Source organism: Tribolium castaneum, chromosome 10 (genome assembly GCF_031307605.1).
Source record: "Tribolium castaneum strain GA2 chromosome 10, icTriCast1.1, whole genome shotgun sequence".
Taxonomy (NCBI): Eukaryota; Metazoa; Arthropoda; class Insecta; order Coleoptera; family Tenebrionidae; genus Tribolium; species Tribolium castaneum.
Window position 1 is genome coordinate 5,419,906 of NC_087403.1, and position 23,948 is coordinate 5,443,853.

Genomic DNA, 23,948 nt, shown 5'->3' on the forward strand with positions numbered 1-23,948 from the left:
AAACATGAGTTGTATCCACAACTTCATTATAACTTTGTTATAACAGATTTATAACAGATAGTTTTTGTCAAAAGCTAAATTGTGCTGTTTGTTTGTGTTGTAATAGATTTATTGCTATAGAAATTATATTTTTATTTTTCCTATAACTTGCTCCACAAATAAATAAATTTTATCGAATATCTTTTTAATAAAAAAAATATTTTTTTTTAAATTTCACTAAAATGTAAACGTTTGTTTATAAGTCGAAAACAAAAAACGATAGCGAGACAAGCGAGGTGCCGTTTTCCCAAAATTATTTTCTGAAATAACGACTTCCAGAATGTGTCACTCGATTTTTTCTAATGTGACCTCTGTTCGGTCATATACTCATATACTACACAGCCTGTTACCAAATGACAGACTTCTTTTATGCAATTTATACTTTATACGAAGATAGAAACCTTCCTGGCGGTTAAAGAACCACTACCTGGGTTGTATAGTAGTGTTTCGGCCGCCCAACATAAGGTGGCGCTTTTAGTGGCATAAATTTAAACTGTTTTTTCAAAAATTCTAATTACTGGAAACTGAAGTCAAAAATAATTTGCTATTCATGTAATTACACAGCGACTTATCTCCAGAAAATTAGTTTTTGCTATTTATTAATAATTTTCTAAAATTTAGAAGAATGTCTTAATCATTAGATAAATTATTTAAAAAAAAGTGTTTAAAAATACCGTATTTAAAGCTGGAAATAGAGCGAGCTTGAATCCACGCCCAGCTTCCGAATAACAATAAAGAGAAAAAAACAATCGGGGAATATGCTTGAACAGGTAGGTTTGCTGATGGGAGGCAATAAGGGCGTTCTTCAATGGTCGGAGCACGTGGTGCGCGAGCTTTAGGGGTGGGAGGACAACGTGGGTTTTTAGGAGAGGGAGATTATTCCTGTCAGTCTTATCCGGGTGGTCGTTCACGATGCATATGCTATTTTCGAGTAAGTTGCACTAACGTAAATAAGGGTAAGGTAAGTATTTTTCAAAATATCGAAAAATATTTTTTGCGGAAACATATCGGCGAGAAGAACTGCCAAAATGTGTTTTTCTAGATATGGAAAATTCGGCCTATGTTCCCAGTTCGGGACATTTGAATTCTCCAGCCCTTGTAGTGTTTTCCCAAGCTGCTGGGGGGCTGCAAGATGCCCTTCGTATCCAACGGCCGTTTAATCCGCAGGTTAGTGGAAATTCAACGAATTTGTTACTCTGAAGGAAATGCAATATCAAGTGACAATTGTTTAGAGTCATTGACAAGATCATTGGGACAATGGCTTTGAAATTTAAGATCTAGTCAATATTGTCGACTAATATGATTTTTAATTAAACGCGCGAGACTTTCGAAGTTAAATGTGCATAAGGGGCAAGTTTGAAAGTCTCCTTGAGTGTAATTAGGAATAAGGATAATTTTTTGAAGCAATTTGCCGTATATCATCAATATTGCTTCATTTTATTGGTTTTTTGACGTCTTTGTTGTTTGCAGACAATGACCAATTAGTTTGCGACTCCGTTTGTTACATATATTATGTTTTTTCTTTTCTGAATCTTCTTTTTGCTTTTAGTTTGCGATGTCCGAGGCGTCGAAGGAGCTTCATCGTCCGTTTACCTCTAGTTTCGGGTTGCGTCATATGGAGGCTTACAGTGGTCTCCCAGCCCACATTTTGAACCACCTCCAGCCGCAATTCCTTCATCCGGGTTTGTCTCTCGGTTCCGGTGCTTTTCGTCCACTAGCCGATCTAAAAGCGTTTCCGTCTCCGTCGGCATTCGCGCCACCAAAGTGTTTAAAAATCGAGACAAACAGTGAATCGGTTCACCATGGTCACGGTATATTTTCCCCGTCGGAAGAACGGTTTCTTGGACCAAGTCCTCGAACGGACTCTTGTTCGCCCGCGAGCGCGTCGATGTCGCCCCAACCCCAGACCACCGTCAAAGAGGAGAGTCTGGACGCTCACATGTCGGAAGATGGGGATGCGACCCATGGACAAGCAACAGACAACGACTCGCCTGGAATTCATGACGACAACAGAGGATTTCGGAGTAAGTCGCTTTTTGTTTGATTTCTTCCAACGGACGAGATCTGAAGATGCCTGCTTTGATATCGGCTGATTAACATAAGGGAGACGCGGGCAAAAAACACACGTTTTGCGCCTTTTTCCAACACGGATTCATTAAACACAACAAAAGACGCGGCCAAGACCTTTTCCGATGATAGGTCGACAGAAAACAAAACCCTAATTTGCAGTTGTTGAACAAGTGTTTTTTAAATCGCAGTTATATTTTGATTTAAAGTGTTAAAGTGTTAAAAATATTATTTTTGAATAAATAAATATGTCAACACTACTTTTCTGGTACATTTTTTTATCAAATAAAAAATATTCTTAAGATAATATACATTTTTCTCGTTTTTTTTTAAATTTTTTATTAAATAATGAAAATTAGAAGTATTTTTTAATTTTTCGAACTGCGTTTCTGATAAAAATAAGTCCTCAAAAATTCTTATGACTAAAATTCTGTCATAAAAAGTGCTGTTATATTAAGGACAGTATTAATTCTACCTTTGTAAACTAAATAATAATTCGCTTTTTTTAATTGTGGAATTTTCAGAACTTCCTGAAATAAATTTTTCTTAAAAACTATGGATTTCGCTTAGATGTTTTTTTTATTTTTTATATTATTATTATTATTATTATTATTATTATTATTATTATTTTTTCTTGTGTGTTTGTTGCGATAATTTGGACAGGCTTGTTTCACGTTTCACTGATTTTTATTTTCAGCTTCTTTAAGACAGTACCATAATTATAATGCGAAATGTTGACAATTTACATTATCTTTAATTTTACAAACCGGTTCACATTACACCAATAACCACAAAAGGAAAAAATCTTTCTGTGATTTAAGATGATGTATTAGAAAATTCAAAAATTTTCGTACATTTCGAATGGAGATTTTGTAAAATTTTTCGAATTGTTTTGTCACAATTTCTTTCCAAGAAACAAACATTTTATATAAATATAAAAATACTTTCATTACAAAAGGCTTACTTACGTCTTTTAAACTTAACAATAATTTTCTAGACTTTATGATTACGTGTTTGGTAACTTTAATCCTTTAAACCTATATAGAAACAATAATAACAAAGAGTGTATTATTGTAAAAAATTTTTGTAATTTATAAAAAAAATATTTGTGAGACATTTTTTCGAAATTTCTTGCAGCTGTGCTGTTGTCCGAAAAAAAAGACCTGTATACTGAGAAGATAATATGATTATTAAAAATATCTGTTTTTTGAAGTGTGCAATTTAATTAACAAGAAAGTTTAATAAAGTCTGTCAATTTAACACAAATAACTTAGTTTTTATAAACCCATTTCTCAAAAATAATAATTGCTTTTATCCTCTAAATCAGTGTCTCCAAACTTTTCGTCATACCTTGCGAACTCCTAAAATTTGACAGAAATTGACGAACCCCTTGTATAGCTATAAGAAAACAATAAAATTTGGTGGGGCATTTATTTTTCTGGTTGTACATATTTAACTGAATAAATGTTAATAAACACGAATTAAAAAAACTAATACTTTAGTATTTTTTGTATTTTTTAAATAAATAAATACAATAAATTCCGACATTTCTAGCGTCGGTTGGGAAACACTGCTATAAATGATACGATATACCTGGTTATTAGACCGGCTGAAAATTTACAGAAAATAAACTACAAAAACAGGAAAATCACTGTCGTTTTCTTCATCAAAATTCTCACGAAATTAAAGAAACGTATAAGATAACGGGGCCAAGTTTTCTTGAAGATTCGTTTGATTACAGTTCGTATCTGAAGATGAAAAGGAAAGATTTTCTTTGATAATTCATTGTTAACGCGTGAGTATGCGAGTTATTTTCTTTGGAACAATGTATGATTTGATGCATAAGTTGGTGGACAAAAATAAATATATCATACAGAAATGAAATGGCTTTTTATTTGTTTGTCTAAGACCGCTCAGTTTTGTTTATATATTGAGATGGAACCCAACTGCTTAGGCTAAATAAACAGATAATGTTCAGTATTGTTCTTCCGCTAAAGTGGCTTGTGGCCACCTGGAAATGTAACAAATCGTTTACACATTAATATCCGTAGAAACATCAACTCGAAAACGTTTTTATTACTGACACTAAGCAAATTTATCGCAATTTATTTGCTATTGAAACAGTAGCCACAAGCTGATTTGCACTATTTTAAAACTCTATTATTTTCGTAGGTTTCGTTATTATTAATTGCGACAGAAATAGGATACCTCATCCAGTTTAATCGGAAACGACAACTTTCTTATTAATCTAAACGGTATTTTATTTCGCGTTTTTGCGATATCGCCATAATTTAATTTGTCATTATCCAGTGAATGAAACATAGATATTCGAAGAAATCATCGACTTCCTGATACTTTATCGCAACTGTGCGCGAACTCGAGCGAGTGATTCGGAAGTATGTAGTATACAAAAATAATTGGAGAATAAGTATGTAGAGTATAAGTAAAAACTAAAAACCACAAAACACACAAACCGCCATGGTCGTTAAAATCACGCGTAAACCCAATTTCCCTCATAACACCGCGCATTATGTTAGCATTACATAGACAGTTAAAATCTGTTAGTAAAAGCTTACATATGATTTGTTATTGCGGCTTTTCACACCGCAAAACACAGTAACATCCAATAATGTTTCTAGATTGCTTTACTCCTGTTCTTCGTTGGTTCGTTTTCAGCTGAACCTCGAGCGAATCATTTACGTAAGAATTTCGTTATAATAAATCGGGGCTTGATTTGTTGCCGAACGGGACGCAAAATACGACCAATAACGGTCTTTACGTTTTTAATTTCGATTGTCATTAATTGCGGGTGAGAATGATTTCTCCGCTCGGGCCCTCGGCCCCCAGATGGATTGCAATTGATTCGAAATGAAAGTAATATATCCTCGGAGGAAGACCGTTAAACCATAAAAATACTTTCCGTATTGTTCGGTGCCAATAATACCACCTACACCCACATACCGCTCCTCACTCGAATTTTCAACAGGGGCAATTAAATTGACGCTCATTTTTACTCCGCCTTTGTCAAGATGATATTTACGCCACCACTGCCATTATTAATTGCTCGCAACACACGCACACTGTTTGCCAACCAATTTGTTGCAGAATTTACAAAATCTGCACCTTCATTTTGCTATTTAATATTATTTCATTTTTTTACTTCACTTTATTTGTGTTCCCACTTTAGTCTTCTTAACACACCGAGTATCTAATTTTATCAATTTCTGTTCAAAACTGTTTCCTTATCATGTAAAATGCCTACTGTAGTTTACTGTGAAATTTTCTGATTCTTACTTGTAATTTTCTTGTATTTTTTATTGCATTTTTCTTATACGGTAAAACCTGTCACCAAAGGACACCGATGGGGAATCTTGAATTGTCCGTTGTTGAGAGGTGTCCGTTATTGGGAGGTTTCACTGTGTTGTTTGGCAACTATGTTTCTAAATGTAGGGCTTTCTGTTGTCGTTTTTGTCTTAAATCTGTTTAAAAAAATCCGGGTATTTTTAGCTCACGAGTTGGATTTTTTGGACAATTTTTGCTTAGCCGTTCGCATTTTGGTTTGCGTGTACGAAAGCGAGTGAAAATAATGTTGTTGGTTGTGGTGGCGGTTTGTTTTGCTGATGTGTGATGGCGTTACAATGTAGCGAAAAAGTGTTTTGTTGGCGTAATGGTCAGTATGAAAATAAGATGTGGAGGCAATTTAGAGAGTTGAACGAGTATTTGCGGTCGAGTAGTGTGCTCCATGGGGTATGAATGTGTGAGGAACAAAGTGTTGGTAATAAATTATGACATTTGAGTGAATCATTACAGATAATGTTTTAGCTTTTGGCAGTAAGTGGTAAAAGGGCAGTCGCGTAGATACGAGCTTATTGCTTGGAGAAGAAGAGAAGGTAATAATTACGGAAAAGAGGGTATCATTGCTCGGCCCGAAAGCATTCATTAGAGCGACCGCGGCTCGCGTCCCGACGCTTGGCGTCGATTATCAGAGCGTCTTATTATATCTGGTTTTTAAACTGAAATATGCCTTTATCTCGCGTAAAGTGGCTTTCATTACGCGGGCATCCAACATTTTACTAACACAATCAATTATGGAATTTCGCCGAGCATAAATGACGAGCTAATGTTTGCACATTTTTAATTGAAATGCAGAAACGGTCGTAACTTTTTGCAAAACGAATGCCGCGGTTTGTTAGGTATGCATTTTTGTGACAAATGATAAATCCTACCAGTGTTTTGTCAACTTACCGCTTCTACAGATTGTATAATTTAACAGGTCTGGTTTCAATTACATTCGTCAATCTCGTCAGGCTAGTTCTCGCTCCCTGCTGAATCTATTAAGTCGTGCTCGGTCGGCATCCAGGTGATAATTAATACGATTTTACACGTGATTCCACGCCCTCAATAAACGCACCCGTTAAAGAGACAACCATAACTTTGCCGTCCTACCGACTGCGCCAATGCGTTCGAAAAAATACGCTTGTACTTTTTGTGGTTTATGCTAAAAGGCTGAGTGCCCGTAAATGAGTCTTTAAAAATAGTAGTAATAATTCGAAGGTGGGACATTAGTGCTTGTGATCCTGTGGTGTAAATCAGGGTTAAGCCTGTAAACGGCAGTTTGTTTTACTATCGCTTTCCCGTCATAGAGTTGGTCGGCGGCTTAGCGGCTATAAATAAACGTAAACACCGTCGATCACCAATAAATGGAAAAACAGCAATGCTATAACAATGTAGTTTATGGTGCGCGATGGGATCCGATTGTGGCGTTTTTATCTTAGTACACCCCTGGCCCCATTAACAATTCAGATTGGCGATGAGCCGCCGACGCTTCAAGGCGTCGACTTTACTCAGATGAATAAGTCGGCTCTTTAACACGATCATAACATGCAGAATCCCCTTTTTACATTCGACAACCTTTTTGTCATGTAAAAATGTTACACGTTCCGACCCGATCCCGGATTTAAAATTGTGGGGGATTTACTTGTCACCTTACGAGATGTGTGTATCTTCTTAATTGAATTCGTAATAATACGCATCCCCACACTCGAAATTCGTTTTGACAAGCGATTTAATACTTGGATTTCGATTCCCTCATGCGTGTCATTTTTAATCTCGCCAGAGAATTCGGCAGTTTTGTAAAACTGCTGCGAGTAATGACCAATTTGGAACGAAGTGTATTCAATAACAAGTTAAACTAGTGTAATCAAGCGTCGGTTTGGCAGAACCCCTCGACGCCTGCCGGAGCAGTTACCACACAGCGTCGACCGAAAGCGAACATGCACCCAACATTCAAATTGAAATGTCAGTGTCATTTTCACTAGTGTGATATCCTCCACACCCTGTTTACACAGACAAATCACTCTGTTTACGTCTGTCGCTAGAAGAACGAAATCGCGTCATTTTCATCGCTCAATTAGTTACAAATTTACGGATTCCACCAGCGGTGTTACACAAAGATGCCACCCTGTCCCTAATAACGCTCACAACTTTTTGAAACTGAATCGCTTCAAATTTCTTAGTACCAATAACTAATAAGTGAATCCATCCGTATACTCAGTTCCTGCAGTTCAGTCTAAAACTTTTGATGTTTAATCACAATTTTTAATTAATTCTTTATTTTTTCATATAGTTTGTCACATAGAGTATAATAAAAATGGGGCATGAATTGCAAAAAATTGACTGGTACTTACTTCAAGAAGAAAATTAAGTAAAGACAAACAAGCTAGCAATTGAGTGAATGAATTTCTTAATTTCTGATTTAGCAAATGTTAGAGGAAAAGAGAAAAATAAGTTTTTGCCAGTTCTCCAAGTATTCATGACTTTTTGTTTTTGTTATCGCTGTTTTAATAATTAAATTTTAATCCAGTACTAACCTTTTATGCACTTTTGTTACCTTTATTCGTTCTGTGTTCTTTTTCTCTATTTTATTTTTTTGTTTTTTATTTGTTTTTTTTTTGTAAGCATTCTTTCTTTTCGGTTTTTAATTTTTTTATGTCCTTATTCTTTCGCTATCTTCTGTCTCTTTCTTTGTTTTCTTTTCTCTGTATTTTGTTTTCATTTTGCTATTCTTTATTATTTTATCTTCAATATTCGTCTTTATTCTTTCTTAACGTTTATAAAATGTTTTCTGTTCGTTGTTCTTTTTCTTTATTCATTCTTTGCACTGTCAAGTGGGTCATAGGTGTGAGAGGTGGCATGGTTTTGGATCAGTGGGTGAAAAATTTTCGGTAGATCTTTGGCTAGCAGCAGCAGCATCGGCGTTTTGCAAGGAATTTATAGAGTTTGCGGTTAGCCCAGGTGCTATATATCTTCGGCGACAGACAGCATACAGCACATTACAGCTCCTCCGATGTTTTCGGCGAGGCCAAGATACAGGTTCATAAATATAAGCAAGAGTTATAACTCTGAGTGACATCAATGTTAAATCGCTGGCTTTGCGTCACCACTCCGGCTCTTGGGCGCGGGGTGCTCACCATTGCAACACTTGGCCATAAAGTCATCGTAAAATATCAGCGATTGATGTAATGGGATAATTTATCGGCGACAAAGCCATACGCCGTCTTGGCCATATCGCAAAAACTCTCACACTTTGAGACGTCATCGACAAACATCGACCGTTTAATTACGGCATAACCGGGCCATTATGACCATTTTCCAACCTCAAATCGGCTATAACTCCTCGGTCAAAGAGTAAAACGCACGTTTTCATCAGTGCGCAATTAGCTGTACGTGTTGCTGGGAATTCGGCGTCGCGACGCTTCCACACGCCGACCGCTAACAAGTAGCACGACGCGTGCATACAAATCACGTTTTCCTCCCTGGAAAATGCGTAATTACATCATTTCACTTCAAACAGTCAAAACGGTTATTTTATTTGCCATGTTTCACATATCAATTATACCCGAATTTATCGAACCAGACATACCATAACCGGTCGCAATTCCAACCACTGCCACTTCTCTAACGCTCGCTTTATCTCATCTCACTTGCCCTTTACTTGACAAATTAAACTTCCATTTTAGACAACGTAATTAGAACCGAATACTTCACTAACGAGGCGCGGAAATGAAATATGATTTTATTTCTTAATTACTATACAATAAATAATGCATTTTGTCGCATTTTTTCAATCACATGGCTCAAATTAACTTTACATAAATCTTGTTATGGTAATTTCGCTGAATTCAAGTGAAAGTATTTGATATATGTCTCCATTACATGCAAACGGAGAGACATACTTGAAATGTGCGACGTTGCTTTTTTAGCATACATTAGCATTAAAAATCCAAGTAGAAAACTAGTCAAGGCGTATTTCGCAATTCTCACGAAAATTAACCATCTTTTTCCTTAAATATTTGTTTTCTTCCGTTTGAGGTAAAAATGAGGCCAGTAATGTGAATCTGAAAAATTGAAAACGGTTGCAGCCAACAAAGGGCAGTTTAATGTATTACGTTGAAACCTTTATTTTAGGAAAAATTTTTTGGATCTCTATTTTTCTGAGAGAGCTTTGTAATTTTTTGTCTCTAAACAATGTTGGCAGCTTTCTTCTTTCTCAAATGCAAATATATTTCTAAGTATCTTGGCCAAAATGGTACCGCATCTAACAAAATCAGTTAAAATTTTTTGTGTTAGTGGGGCGTGAGCAGTTGGCCCGAAATGGCGTAATGACTTCTGTAATTCATTTGAGGATTTCGCAGCAGCTTACCGTTTTTATTTGATCATTCTAAATTCGTGTGTAAATATTGAGCCGGTTGTTAGCTTTTTAATCTTCAAAGGGGTGTGAATGGCAATAAATCTCGGTAGGTAAAGAGAGGAAGTAGATAAAATCGTAGGTACAAATTCCTCCAATTCTAAAGAACCGTAAAAGGTAATGACGTTTGGGCATTTCTTTAGACTTCCGGAGCTGGCCGTCAGGACACAATAATTTCAATAGGCATTCAGAGTCATGCGATTTTCGCCAAATTTTGGCGAAATTTTCCGAACAGTTCGTAAGAAGGGGTCAGAGGGGCGATTAAAAAGTGTAACCGGGGTGCGCGGGATTTGGCCATGTTTTATTGTTGACAAATTGTTAGCTTTGTAGAACATGAAATACATCCGTCTAAATAGTGGTGTTTATAACGGTTACGCCTGAATTATCGGTCAAATACGAGTCTCGTAATAGGATTAATCTCGGTGGAATGACACTGTTGGTTCGGGTCGAGGGGAAGTTACCCTGTCGAGGACTCACCGTACCTTCTCCCTTTTCAATGACTCGGTGGCACACTTAAAATGAGCATTGCAAACGGCTATTTAGTGCAGTGGACCGTAAAGCAGGTGTCCAGAAGTCACTTATGGGTGCCTGCTTGACAAATAACACCCTAATTGATCCCTCGCGGGCTTATTTACCGTTTATTACTTTTTTAAATTGATCGATTACACCGCAGATTTGGTATTAGAAGCTGGTCATGCACGCAACCTGCCGACTGCGCCAATTTTTCCGATTAATTCAGTCTTGCCTACAACGGGAGATACATATTACCTCTCCAGCTGTGAATCGGAAACCGTGTCTCCTTCGAGATACCCTATGCCCCGTGAGAAATCAATTTACGTTTTATTGTTATTATATTTACTGCAAACATGGCTTTTTATGTAACTTTGTATGTGTTCATATTTCAAAATTTGTCGCTCTAACAGAATTACTCGACAGTAAAATTTTTATACCTCCTCAGATTTTTTCCGCGATTGCCGAGACTTGATCAAATTACTGCTAGATGATGTGTGAGATTTGTTTGGTGCATGCAGCAGAAGTTTCTTGCAATTACAAATGAACGTTTCATTTGAATATAAATTGTATTCAAACGTTGCTTTCAGAGTTCGGAATTGTATTGTGTGTAAATTGTGACTATTAATAACAGCCAACGGAGTATCAATATGTCCAATCGAATAAGTACACATCTACATAATTCATGTATTTAAATATTGGACTGGTCCGCTTATTACCTTATCATCCAGTCATCGCTCCTGCAATGGGACTTTGCCCATGCAAGGCTCCCGAAGTCCACATCTGCCGACTGTCAACTCTGTCAAAGCTCCACCGAGGCCTCGACGATTTATTCCTATCGTCCATTTGACTTGCGACTTTTTGACTTTCAGTGCATGTCAACATTGGCATATGTTTGACTTTTTTCATTTGCGACTACCGTGCATCTCATAAAACCAATTCTCTACTCGATATTTTACGACGGCAATCTCAAACCCTCGGTCGAGGGACGACACATCAAACGCGAACAAAGCCCCACTTTTGAGCAAACCCAAATAATCATTAATATCCAGCCCAAATTTGGATTTCTTTAAATCCAATTTTTTAAACCTATTACTATAATTTGTTTCATCTAAACATAGACTACTCTTTTGTTTTTTGCGACATAAAATCCGGCCATAATTTAGCGCACAACAAAAGAATATTTACTTAGCTACTGACACTTATTATTTGAAGCAGCGTAGCATTGCGTTTTAAGTCAATTTGTTCTGTTGAGTATAAGTTGTCATTAATCTTCTGTTATTACTTTGTGTTAATTGACAATTACTTGTTAAACTGCAAATGGGATTATGCGGATGACTTTATAACTTTTTTGGGAAATTAATTATGATTTAACAATTGCTAATTGCTACTGTCACGGTTATGAAACACGAATTATTGAGCGGAAGTAATTATGGAGAGAAACGATTTTATTATTGGGAGCTTTTCGGCGTATGTTGGTAATTGGCGCAATCGGTAGGCCACGAATTAATTTTGTGCAGTAAGAAGTGTTAATGTTTCAAAAGGCGCGTAATTTATATCCTTCTGTATCAGCGACCGGTGTTCACGTGTAGCAACAAGCGGCAGCGTGTATCCCGCATTCTGTAGACCGAAAAGCTGCAGACAACTTATTTATGTCTGAATTGTTTTCAAAATGCCGACATTTTCCCACTACTGTTTGTAGAACGGGCTCATCGCTGTAGGAAATTAAAAAAGTCAAACGATTTCACGGAATCTTCAGCTCGGGTCACGAACGCGGTGGTTGATGTTAAGTGGTTCCAAAGGGTGGGGATTGGCTCTGGATTTCCTGCTTTACATACTCTTGGTTCAGTAATTGATTTATGGGACGGAACTGCCTGATTCGTCTTTGGACGAAAAGGGAACCGTTGTTTTGGAACCGTTTTTCGTCGAAAGGTGAAATTTGTAGAGTGCGGTTTTTAATATCGTGCGAGTGGCATAGCGCGCCGTTGAATTGCATGTTGATGTGTTCCTTTGTTGCAGTAGGACCTTTGTTTGGGGGTGGATTCACCGGGAGCGGCGCTTACGCGTTCTCCGTTCCGGGTCTTCCGCCCGCCGCCCACGCCCTCGCCAAGACCAGCTTCCTCTTCGACCACGGTAATTATGCCATTATTACTCTCATTGTCGTCAATCAGGCGGATCCTCCCCTGGCACGCTTTTATGTTTTTATTTTCGCGGAGTCGCGATAACAGTAAATGTCCATCTGTTTCGACGTAACCCTCGAAAGTACGATCTGACAAGACGCGGAACGAGCTCACCGTCGCTTCTTTTTATGGTCAAAAATCTCCTCTTAGATCTCTGATGAAATTAAATGCCGAGTTTTAATGTTCATCGGGTGGAAAAAGTTCATATCGTCTCCCTGCCGTGTGGCGCTCGCTCTGTCCTCCGCCCAAAGAAGGGAATTTAATTAAGTAAAATTACACTGCTTGTACTTTAATTATGTTAGTATCAGAGTTTTTACGGTGGCTGTCCCCTTGACGTTTACACCATCGGCTCGAGAGCAGATCGACGCGGCTCACCGATCAAAAGGTGGCGCTCTCAAAGGAAGCATCTCTGATTCACACTTCCACACGCCAAAATTCGACCCCACCTTGCCGCTTTTAAAAGATATATCACCAACAATTGCAAAAACTTGAGAGAAAGATAACGCGGAAGGGTGAAAACTGGCTAATGGAATACCTGTCCTCTGGATTAACGCTCGCCGTCTCAACAGCTCGCTACTTGCAGCATAAAATATGGTAATTGCCAAGGCATTGCCGCGTTAACATGCCTATTACGCCTCCAAAGATACGCGCGATGTCTTTACCATGCCGCTTCCGGAAACCACCATCTTGGGCAACTCCGCCCATACTCCACCACCACCACGCTTTCCCACACATTCATGCACCCAAAAAACTATTGGAACACGCTACATGACAGGCACTAATCTTGACAACTTTTAGAGGGGCAGAGCTGCTTTACGTGCTCTTTTAGACTCAAAAAACCGTACTATACATTTTACATCATTTCCAAAAAACTTGTAACCAATAAAAAGGGTGATTTGCAGTTAATACAAATCCCAACAATTCAACATGATTTTTTGAATTTTTGTAATATTAATATCATTATTTATAGTTTCAAAGTGTACTAATAAAAAATATGTAAAGTATTCGTAGATAACTGATCAGGTCACTTGCTTAATTTTGAGCACTCCGACCACGCCGTCGTGCTCGAAAAATCACGCGTGTTTTAAACACCTCAAAGTCTACTTATATACTTTAATAGAACTAAATAAAAGAATGTTTAAAAACCCAAGAAAATACAACAAGAAGTACTTTAATATAATATTATAACATGATTATCGATCCGATTGGCGATTTTTTTGCTAACTTTTGACCAATTCGCAATGTAATTACAATTCTATGTCTAATATGTTAATATAAAGCCGATTTAGTAGATTTTCTCTCGAAAAATTCAAGAATCGGTTTATTTTTGTCGAAATAATTGCCCATACTCCACCACCACCACACTTTCCCACACATTCATGCACCCAAAAAACTATTGGAACACGCTACATGACAGGCACTAATCTTGACAACTTTTAGAGGGGCAGAGCTGCTTTACGTGCCCTTTTAAACTCAAAAAACCGTGCTATACATTTTACAACATCATTTCCAAAAAACTTGTAACCAGTAAGAAGGGTAATTTGCAGTTAATACAAATCCCAACAATTCAACATGATTTTTTGAATTTTTGTAATATTAATATCAGTATTTATAGCTTCAAAGTGTACCAATAAAAAATATGTAAAGTATTCGTAGATAACTGATCAGGTCACTTGCTCAATTTTGAACACTCCGACCACGCCGTCGTGCTCGAAAAATCACGCGTGTTTTAAACACCTTAATATCTACTTATATACTTTATTGACGATTTTTTTGCTAATTTTTGACCAATTCGCAATGTAATTACAATTCTATGTCTAATATGTTAATATAAAGCCGATTTAGTAGATTTTCAGCTCAAAATTTCTCTCGAAAAATTCAAGAATCGTTTTATTTTTGTCAAAATAATTGCCTATACTCCACCACCACCACACTTTCCCACACATTCATGCACCCAAAAAACTATTGGAACACGCTATATGACAGGCCCCAATCTTGACAACTTTTAGAGGGGCAGAGCTGCTTTACGTGACCTTAAACTCAAAAAACCGTACTATACATTTGAATAACAGTTTTACAACATCATTTCCAAAAGACTTGTAACCAATAAGAAGGGTGATTTGCAGTTAATACAAATCTCAACAATTTAAAATGATTTTTTGAATTCTTGTAATATTAATATCAGTATTTATAGTTTCAAAGGGTACCAATAAAAAAATATGTAATGTATTCGTAGATAACTGATCAGGTCACTTGCTCAATTTTGAACACTCCGACCACGCCGTCGTGCTCGAAAAATCACGCGTGTTTTAAACACCTCAATATCTACTTATATACTTTAATATAACTAAATAAAAGAAAGTTTAAAAACCCAAGAAAATCCAACAAGAAGTACTTTAACATAATATTGTAACATGATTATCGACCCGATTGGCGATTTTTTTGCTAACTTTTGACCAATTCGCAATGTAATTACAATTCTATGTCTAATATGTTGATATAAAACCGATTTAGTAGATTTTCAGCTCAGAATTTCTCTCGAAAAATTCAAGAATCGGTTTATTTTTGTCGAAATAATTGCATTAATAATGCATAATGTATTTATTATCTAACTACATATGTAATAAATTTACTTTTGACTAGAATTGTTGGGACCCGGACCCCTATCACGTGGTGTTTAAGTCATTTATAACATAATTTTCAACCGAAGTAACGATTTTGCCTCTAATTTTGGACGAAATTTTGCGAAATAGTTGAGCATTTAAATGAAAAACAAGCATAAACGCTTGCAAATCGCAAATACATTATAGTTTGGTGAATATTTGTATTATTTTTGACGATTATGTTTACATGTTTACAAATTTGATTCGGTGGTTTGGCGAATTTCGGTAAAAATTGCGCTTCTTTTTGAAAAATGTACTAAAGCGATCGGAAAACGCTTTAGTGATTTTTGGTTTAGGGAAATCGTTTTTGATTCAAGGAGGACGAAATCGCTCGAGCTGTGTAATGATTGTGAATTAACGAGGCAATGGCAATGTCATGGGGTGAAAATCGGGTGCAGATGTGTTTTGTGCGTAAGATGTGGAGGCGACATATCGTCCAATCACATTAAATTTATAGGTAGTCAGCGGTAAGCCGTTCAGCGTTGAGCGTAGCACCGCAAATACCTGGTTTTATTTTGAAATGTGGCCTTTCCTATTGTCGCGTCTGAGACAATAAATACTTAGGTAATTGTAGGGACCGAGCTGCGATTTGTGACAATGGATAAAGTGGTGGAAATGCGTGGAATGTGATCTCGCTAAATGCCGCCATAAAAACTAAACGCGTGTATGAGTGTCTGAACTCGGCCCGTCTGATCCTCCCTTCCTGACAACTCAACTGGAACGGGTCATTCTGATTTTGTCCAAATCGAATCAGCAAATGCATTAGTGGCAGTCGGACGTAATCGGTATCTAGTCAATCAATTTCTCACTTGTACAGTTTCACTTATTGTTATTACACGTGAATTTCGCCAATTTGTGCCGACTCTCGCAAAGGCAGTAAGCGGCACGACCAGCTTTTGACGGGTTGTTTGGCTTGGGTCGTGAGAGAGGTAACCATAAATAATTTGGTGACAAATAGGTCGAGTTAATTTACATGTTTTAAATAATACGGCACAAAAAAGGTAATACATCTTAAAGGACGTTGTAATAAGGCGCTCAATACCCTATTATGTCATAATGGTCTCGGAAACTACCCTCCTGGCATCCCTATTATCCCGGGTACATAAGATATGCAAAGAAGTGTTTGTTTATATCGTATCTTCTTAGCAGCATGTGTAGCCATATGTCAGAGCCCTAGTGTTATCGGAGCACTTTGCAGCAAATTGCCACGATCTACAGCAATCTACAGGAGGGAAACGGCTGGATGCGCCTATGGGCGCGTCCGAGAGAGATGGTAAAAACATCGTCAACCGCGAACTAACCTGGAAATTGCTTTTCGCGAAATACGTTTCGAGCTTAGAGCAGTTCAAGGGTTACTTCGGTACCTATTCTTTAATATAATCTGGGTGATAGTATGCCTGGGGGTAATAACATTTCAAACCAAACAAGATTTTTCTTATTATCTTCGGAAAAAACGGTATTGTGACAGGAATTAGTTCCATCATCCACGTTATTAGATGAATGGGGGAGCGCCCGGACAGGGGCCTTATATGCAGTTTGTGACAGTCGGGCGAGACCCTGCATGGTCGTGTCAGTGCAGTTTTATGTGTCATTCGTGTATATGATTCGAGTTTCGATGTAATTGCATGAATCACCCTTTGAAAATATGGGCTGTTTGCTAAAATGGCGGTATGGAGTTCGGTTGTGTTTCGGTGCAATTTAGCGTAAAAGTTGAACGGGCGTCTTTGGAGTCGGACGTCCCGACGGCGGCGTCGCTTCCACATTCGACCGTCTTGTGAAGCCCCGCCTTGCGCCGCCTTCGCCGCTAGGCTAACAAGTATATCTAAGCCGGCATACCCGACATATTACATACATTGTAGCACCAAGTCCGATACTTCCAATCCAGATAACATTTTAAAATATCGCCGCATTCTTTCGACCCTCTTTGTACTTTTAAATTTAAACTATCTCGCTCCGTTCGAACTCTCTGAAAATCTAAATAGGGTTCACGTAGGGATCTCTCCTTTGTTTCCCAGGGAATCTGATAAATTGCGACCAATAAATCCCGATATTTGCAACACAAACTCCGAACATATGCTCTACTTCACACTTCAAACTTGTTTATCGCTCGAACTTTTCTTAATTAAATTGCTTCACACAAACTGGACTGATTACGCTATAAGCGGCGCAAATTAAAGCAATATAAATGACTAAATAGGATCAAGGGAGATGCAAACGCACCTTCACAAGCAATAAGAAAGAAGTCACAAAGTATAAAAATAAATGAAAAGTTAGCTCATTCAGATACTGATTAAATTAAACTGAGGGGACTGACTTCTTGTCACGCTACCGTTTAAAAACGTGTAAAGATTTCCCTCCAGGAATTATTTCACAGGGGATTTCGAAAGAGCCAAATATTAAACACCCGTTTTACCTCCTTTCAATTATTCCCGAACAAAAAACCGATTTGGTCGGCGATTTGATTCTTTAGTTTTTAGATTTGATATTTTTAGGTGACGGGCAAAATTCTAGCGCAAAAATGCAAATACGTCACCTAATAATTAAAATATTTTTTTAAATATTTAGTTTTTTATATTTTTTATTTTTTTGAAAAAAGGAAGTGTAGTTTAAATTATAACTGGTTTGGAGGTCTATGTTTTTGGTCACTATGAGAAAAGTGGTCTCACGTTGACACTATTTGTGGAGAATTTTTCTAATGTCGACTGTTTGTTTAGTTTTGAGAATAAATCATAACACAAATATATTTCTGTATTTTATTATTGTTAGTCATATCTTGATTATGTATACAAGTAAAAAATATTCATCTATCTGTCTACTCATTTGTTTTACATATTTTAAAGAGGAAGTGGCAACCAGACATAAGCAAAAATGACCTTAAAAGCAAATTATAACCTGACAAAGTACCTATATTAGGATAAACGTAACATTTCACATTTTTTAACATAATTAGCTTAACATAAAAGACTTATATAGCGTCGTTAATAAGTATGGATACAGATAAATGTTTTTTTTTAAACTGTTATTTTATTACATGTCACATTTTTTCGACCCGGCCAATAACTGAATTTCTTGCAGTTAATAAGTAAAGAATTTATAAAAATAAATAGAAAATTATAAAAAAGAATCAAATTTATAACATTATATAATAATTGGGATCTTGTACACACTCAATCTTTAGTTTGGAATCGCGCAATTATCTATATCTTCATTCTGAAGGTGGTAATAATTTTTCAAAGTTAGATATTTGCTTAATTGGCCACTAACTATGCACTTTACCCTCTTAACATTTACTTATTTTACGTGTATTTTACGTGCTTAAAAATCTAAAATTTAAACCCATTTGCCATTAAAAAAAAGTTAGCCATGTATTCCCAGAATAAAGGGAGATAGAAATTTGATCTGAAACGGTAGAATTTAAATACTTTTAAACTTATATGCCAAATTTTAATAAGGTAATAAGTTATGATGAATAGTTTTTATAATATTTAGCTGTATTCATACTTTTTAGCGACTTTGTATTATTTGAGTCTAGTTGATTTGGAGACAAGAGACAAGATTTTAACAACTGTAGGTATCCACATTAAAATTATTAAAATAATTCGATTGACTATTTCGAAGCGTTTTTACAGTTCTCAGTGCGGTAAAGATTTACAAAAAACACTGTCCTTTAGAGACATTTATAAAATACGTACATCGAAAAAGAATTAATATAATGTCGTGGTTATTCGTAGAAATAAAGAAATTTTTTAATTGCTGCTTGACTGAAATTATTTATGGTATTTATTTAGGTTTGACTGAAACTGCACCGTCTTCTTTTGACGTCCAGTAAAAATTTAATTTTGTTTTCTTTATTAAAAATCGTCGTTCAAAAAGTTGAATACATATAAACCTTGTGTGTTAACTAGGAATTTAACAGGGCTCAGTTTTTAATAAGCTACGTTAATTTTACTCTGTAAAATGTATCCAAGTTACTACACACTAATCTGTTACCAACAACCAAAATATGTTACTAAAAACGTTTACATTATCATTAAAACTCGATTTATACTGTTTTCTGGAGCTACATTTTAGTAACAATTTTGGTTATTTTAATCAACTCATTACGATTATTGCTAAACCTGAGTGTGTAAGTATAAAAAAAAAACCTATTTTATTAGTTTATACTCAGTAATTCACCTCAACTAATAATAATTTTCTATATCTATACAATAAATACCTTACAAGTAAAATAAAGTTGCTCGAAATTTGAGAAAGAAATTGCGGCAATGTAGAATAAAAAATTAAAATTGTCCCTTTTTTGCGTTTTAGTGACAATTGTAAAATAAGAAAGCAGGAGGAATTAACAGATCATTATTTTGTCGAGTGAAAAAATACTTAATTAAACCATTAGATCTCTACTTGTATTTAGAAAGGAAAACACGTCGCATTTGTAAAATTTTGACAGTAATTGTGCCATTGCGGTTAGAGCAGAAATGAAAAGTAGAGGGCGACCCTGCAATAATAATCCCGTTTAAATCATTGACATTTATTTAGGAAAGTAAGAAGGCGGTTATTGCTTTGGCAAGACAAACGTAACCGCAGCGGAAATATACCTTCTAAACCACGGCTGTCAGAAACACGACCTAATATTTGGGGACATAAATTTACAAAACATAACTGGAATGAGTGAAATGAAATGATACAGAACGAGCAGGGATTGTTACGACCTATAAATATATTACTGTGATAACATTTGTAAAATGGACCTTTTATTTGGAAGAAGATATTGCGAGAGTTAGTATTTATCATCGGACAGGAATGCGATTTCCACCAGATTATTACACTATGTTATAGGGGTTATTCCGCATCAATGGGCTCGGATTTCATATGCCTAACCGCCATAATCAAAACTCAAATGCTTCATCCAATTTATTATTAATTAATTTTGGCTCTTCAAAGCGAAATAACACTCGCATTTTATAATACGCGGACGCTATTTATTTTACCACCTTCGAAATTAAGGATATATATTTTATAGTTGCCAGCCATCGTAATAAAATTCAGTATTCATTTCAGTGGTTCGAGGAAATCAAATGTGTAAACTGAATTTTTCCACGACTGTTTATTCTGTCGTTAGAGGTGGTATTCTCGTAATAATGGCGTCGGGAATATAAAAAGCTTTCATTTACATAAGAATTTTCTATTGGGATTATACCGTAACGCAGATAAGTGGCAAAATATTCAAGGATTGCACATTGTTCGTCTAGACCAGAGGCACCTGCAGCAAAAATCTAATTTTATTTATTTGCGTGGGGTCTAAATGATAAAGTTCTCCGCGAAGATAAAAGAGTTTAATAAAAGCTAAAAAACTGATGAACAAAATAACCTAATAAATTTCACTTCAGGGTAAAAAATGTCATCGAGATACCACAATGTTCTACAACAATAAAAGGTTTGTCGAGAGCGCTCCCCGCTTTCTATTCTGTAACCGTTTGTTGTCTAAGTTCCATCAATCACGACAAATTTTAATATCGCCAGAACATATTATGAAACAGTAAATTGTACACAATATCGGTGACAGCTTGGTCTTTGTGGCCTCCTCGTGTCCAGTCCGCGATGATGAAATTTTCCAAAAAAGTTCTTGTTTTATTGATAAGACAAGAGGCCGAGACAGGTTCGGTGTCAATTGCGCCCAGCTTATGAAATATGAAGTGTTGAATAACAAATTGCAAACAAGATCAGCAATCTAAGATGTAGATGTGCACCTGTAAATCGTGTTTTTCGGAATTCCATCCACTAATACCATATTTTTCTCGTATTCCCTCCTTGAATAATGTATTCAAGATAAAATATTCTGGTCTCATTTCCCCTCTAAAGTGAGCGTTACCCTATTATTACAATCGGATGACCCCTTTGCAGAGCAATAGATTACCTCTGGCAATCTTCCGCCGTTCTTCACCTTTTTCTGGCGACAAATCCATCGAGTGTTACAGGTGCTGCAGCCAGGTGAGCAATTAACACCGAGAAAAATGTCGCTTTCATAAATTCTTCTCGCTTGATTGCGTATTCGTTGCCAGGAAGTCGAAAGCTCTCAAATATAAAAACAGGAACTAAACAAATACCACTTGAATATTATGGTTCAGGTGCAAGTTCGATCGCAGAGGCGTGGTTTACAGCGTAAGCCACGCCGTAAGGACTGCGCTACACGCCCTCCATCCCCGCTCAAATAACCAACTAAAAACTAGTTCAAACCTTTTGCAAAACGTTTGACATATTATGGACATTTTTCTAAAACCCATTTTACTCTCATTATTAGGCAGCCAATACGAAAGGCCATCATCCAAAGGATTTTGCGACAAATTATGCACCGCTCGTAATTCCATTCTTCAACATTTTTAACCACTCATTCACTATAATTAGATGATAATTGCCTTATAACAATGTTAATCGGTGTATTTTATTACCGTGTGGTGCCTGCCCACCTGTCTTAGTTTGCATGTTTGCCAGCGTTATTTATTTATTGCGCTACTACGCGAAATCTATTTGTTTTTCTATTTGCAGTAAATTATGATTTATTAGAGATTTTTTACTTTACGATTTTATTCATAACTGGGAGTGCTCCGTGTTCTCAATTATGCATATTTTCATATTCCCAAATAAATAGGGTAAGCCTGGAAGGGTTCGACCACTTTTGTTTATTAAAACGTATTTTTGTTAATTGTTAGATATGTTTATTCTAAATCATTGTTACAACGAATACATATTACACAATATTATTATTTAATCTCTGCTAGCTGAAAGCTGGAATAGTTACGTACTGGACGTGCTTTCCCAATGAGCGAACTCTGTCGGACTTACCCTATACACGTATTTTGTCAAACACTTTGTTTATAATTCCTTACGGTTTGCAAAAAACTTAATTGTGTTTGACACGTGTATTATAATTACTTCGCTTCAAATTGTTTTAAATGTTTTAAATGATAACTTATGTAAAATAATTGTTTTTAAACATTACCTACCTTAACTAGCTACTTAGCTTAACGAAACATTCGTATTTATTATGGAACAACATATCTATTTCAAAAACAATAAAAAGTTTTTTTTATATTTATATTAAACCAGCGGTCGTGCGAATGTATAAATTAAATCGTTTTTTTACAATTGGACGTTGTTCTTAGGTTAAATCATTACCTTACAGACCAGTTCTTATCCCGCTTAACCGAGTTTTAATGAGTTAAACAGGTTAATAATGTTAATGTTGTTATGGAAAAACCTAAGGTTTAAATGGCTCGAAAATATGCAGTACCATAAAGTTATATGTTATATACTAGGCTCTTAATAAAGTTTGTTAAAAAAATTTCGTACCATTTTTTAATAATTTTTAATAAAAAAATGACTGAAAAATATGAGTTTTTTTAATTTTATTTTTAAATGATACGGATTTTTTTTCAAATTCAGATATATTGATTTAAAGGCCCTCAGAAAGTTAAGATATTTTTTTCGTACTTGAAACTTGAAATTCTAACGTTTAAATTTTTGTTGTATTTTTTTGTAAAGTGAACAAAATACGTAGTCTGTAAAATAGTAGGAGAGCGTGGGGCAAGTTGACGATGATAACGAAGATCGAAGAAAACAATTGTTTCGTTCTATTTTTTGATAGTCTTTTCCTTACGTCCGTAGTTTTTGACTTAGGCTTTAAAATTTTTCCAACTTTTTCAGTTTTCAAAATGTTTGTCATCAAAATAATTGTCTAATTAGGTATAAAGATCAATCCATATAATTATTTTTAATCTCACATTAACATGAGTGATTTCGAATACGTATACCAAAATTCATAATAACTTTCAGAATTTGCTCGTTACGTATCAAACTTTTGAATTCTTCACTGAAAATAAAGAAATTTATACTCGGTGGTAAACTCGTGATTTCTGACTTTATGCAAATGCTTCTTCTAGATTTCGTGTTTTGTCCGCAACGTAGCATCTTTATTACCTTTATTTATCGACGTAGAAATAAAACTCCTCAATAATTTTTTTATTTTATTATTTTTTTTTATTAAAGAAAGAGTGCTAATAGTTAATATGTATTAAGATAACAAACATTACAGCTATGGTTCCATCCCAAAGTGGTCAGATGAGGAACAAATCTAATTATTTTAATACATTTGATAAATTATATTTTTGTGTATGCCCCATTTGTTTGTTCATTGTTTGTCCTTTCGTGCAAAATCCGAGTTGTTTACATTGTGGGCTAAAGGGCGATGACAAATTTAAACTGCCGAAATGATATTCCGCGATCTTAATCTGTAACTGTTATATCGTGACATTATTTGGGGTTGTCGGCGCATCGGAATCGTCTTCTTTGTGGGGTAATTGGCGAATAAAGATCAATAAAAATGTCAGGAATAAGGAAATGGAATATTTGGCATAGATGCTGCGGTGCGAGAGCTCGTAACACATTTGGGGGTTTGGGTGATAAATGAAAATAACTTGTTGCTTTGTCGGCAGCGTTTAATAACTGACAATGCCTGATTTATTAAATATATAGTAAACAAATGCGGAACAATTAAAACAATCGAAAATGGTCAAAAATTACAGCATTTCAATTGAGAGCCGATGGGTTATTTGGCGATGACGCATGTCGCGTCAGTGGCGTCGAGTTGACACGGGAGATAAATCATTCTGGCGAGCTGTCGCGTTTTCTGATAGATGGCGGGGTGCGCGAACGCTACACCCGCGCCCGCCGCCGGCCGGCAATCGTAAT

General features: G+C 36.0%; 1 protein-coding gene across 4 annotated transcripts in view; it reads left to right on the forward strand.

Annotated features, from left to right (window-relative positions):
- Nucleotides 1-897: 897 nt before the first annotated feature.
- The window catches only part of LOC103314668 (E3 ubiquitin-protein ligase Rnf220), a 36,182-nt gene continuing 13,131 nt past the window's right edge, over nt 898-23,948 (forward strand). The window contains exons 1-4 of one of the 4 annotated variants that reach the window (XM_064359390.1): nt 898-970; nt 1,082-1,206; nt 1,589-2,063; nt 12,383-12,496. In XM_064359390.1, coding sequence (XP_064215460.1) covers nt 952-970; nt 1,082-1,206; nt 1,589-2,063; nt 12,383-12,496 — 733 coding nt within the window. In that variant the 5' untranslated portion in view covers nt 898-951. Of the gene's footprint in view, nt 1,001-1,081; nt 1,207-1,588; nt 2,064-12,382; nt 12,497-23,948 lie in introns of all 4 variants that reach the window. The other 3 variants (XM_064359391.1, XM_064359392.1, XM_064359393.1) reach the window with 3 other exon arrangements.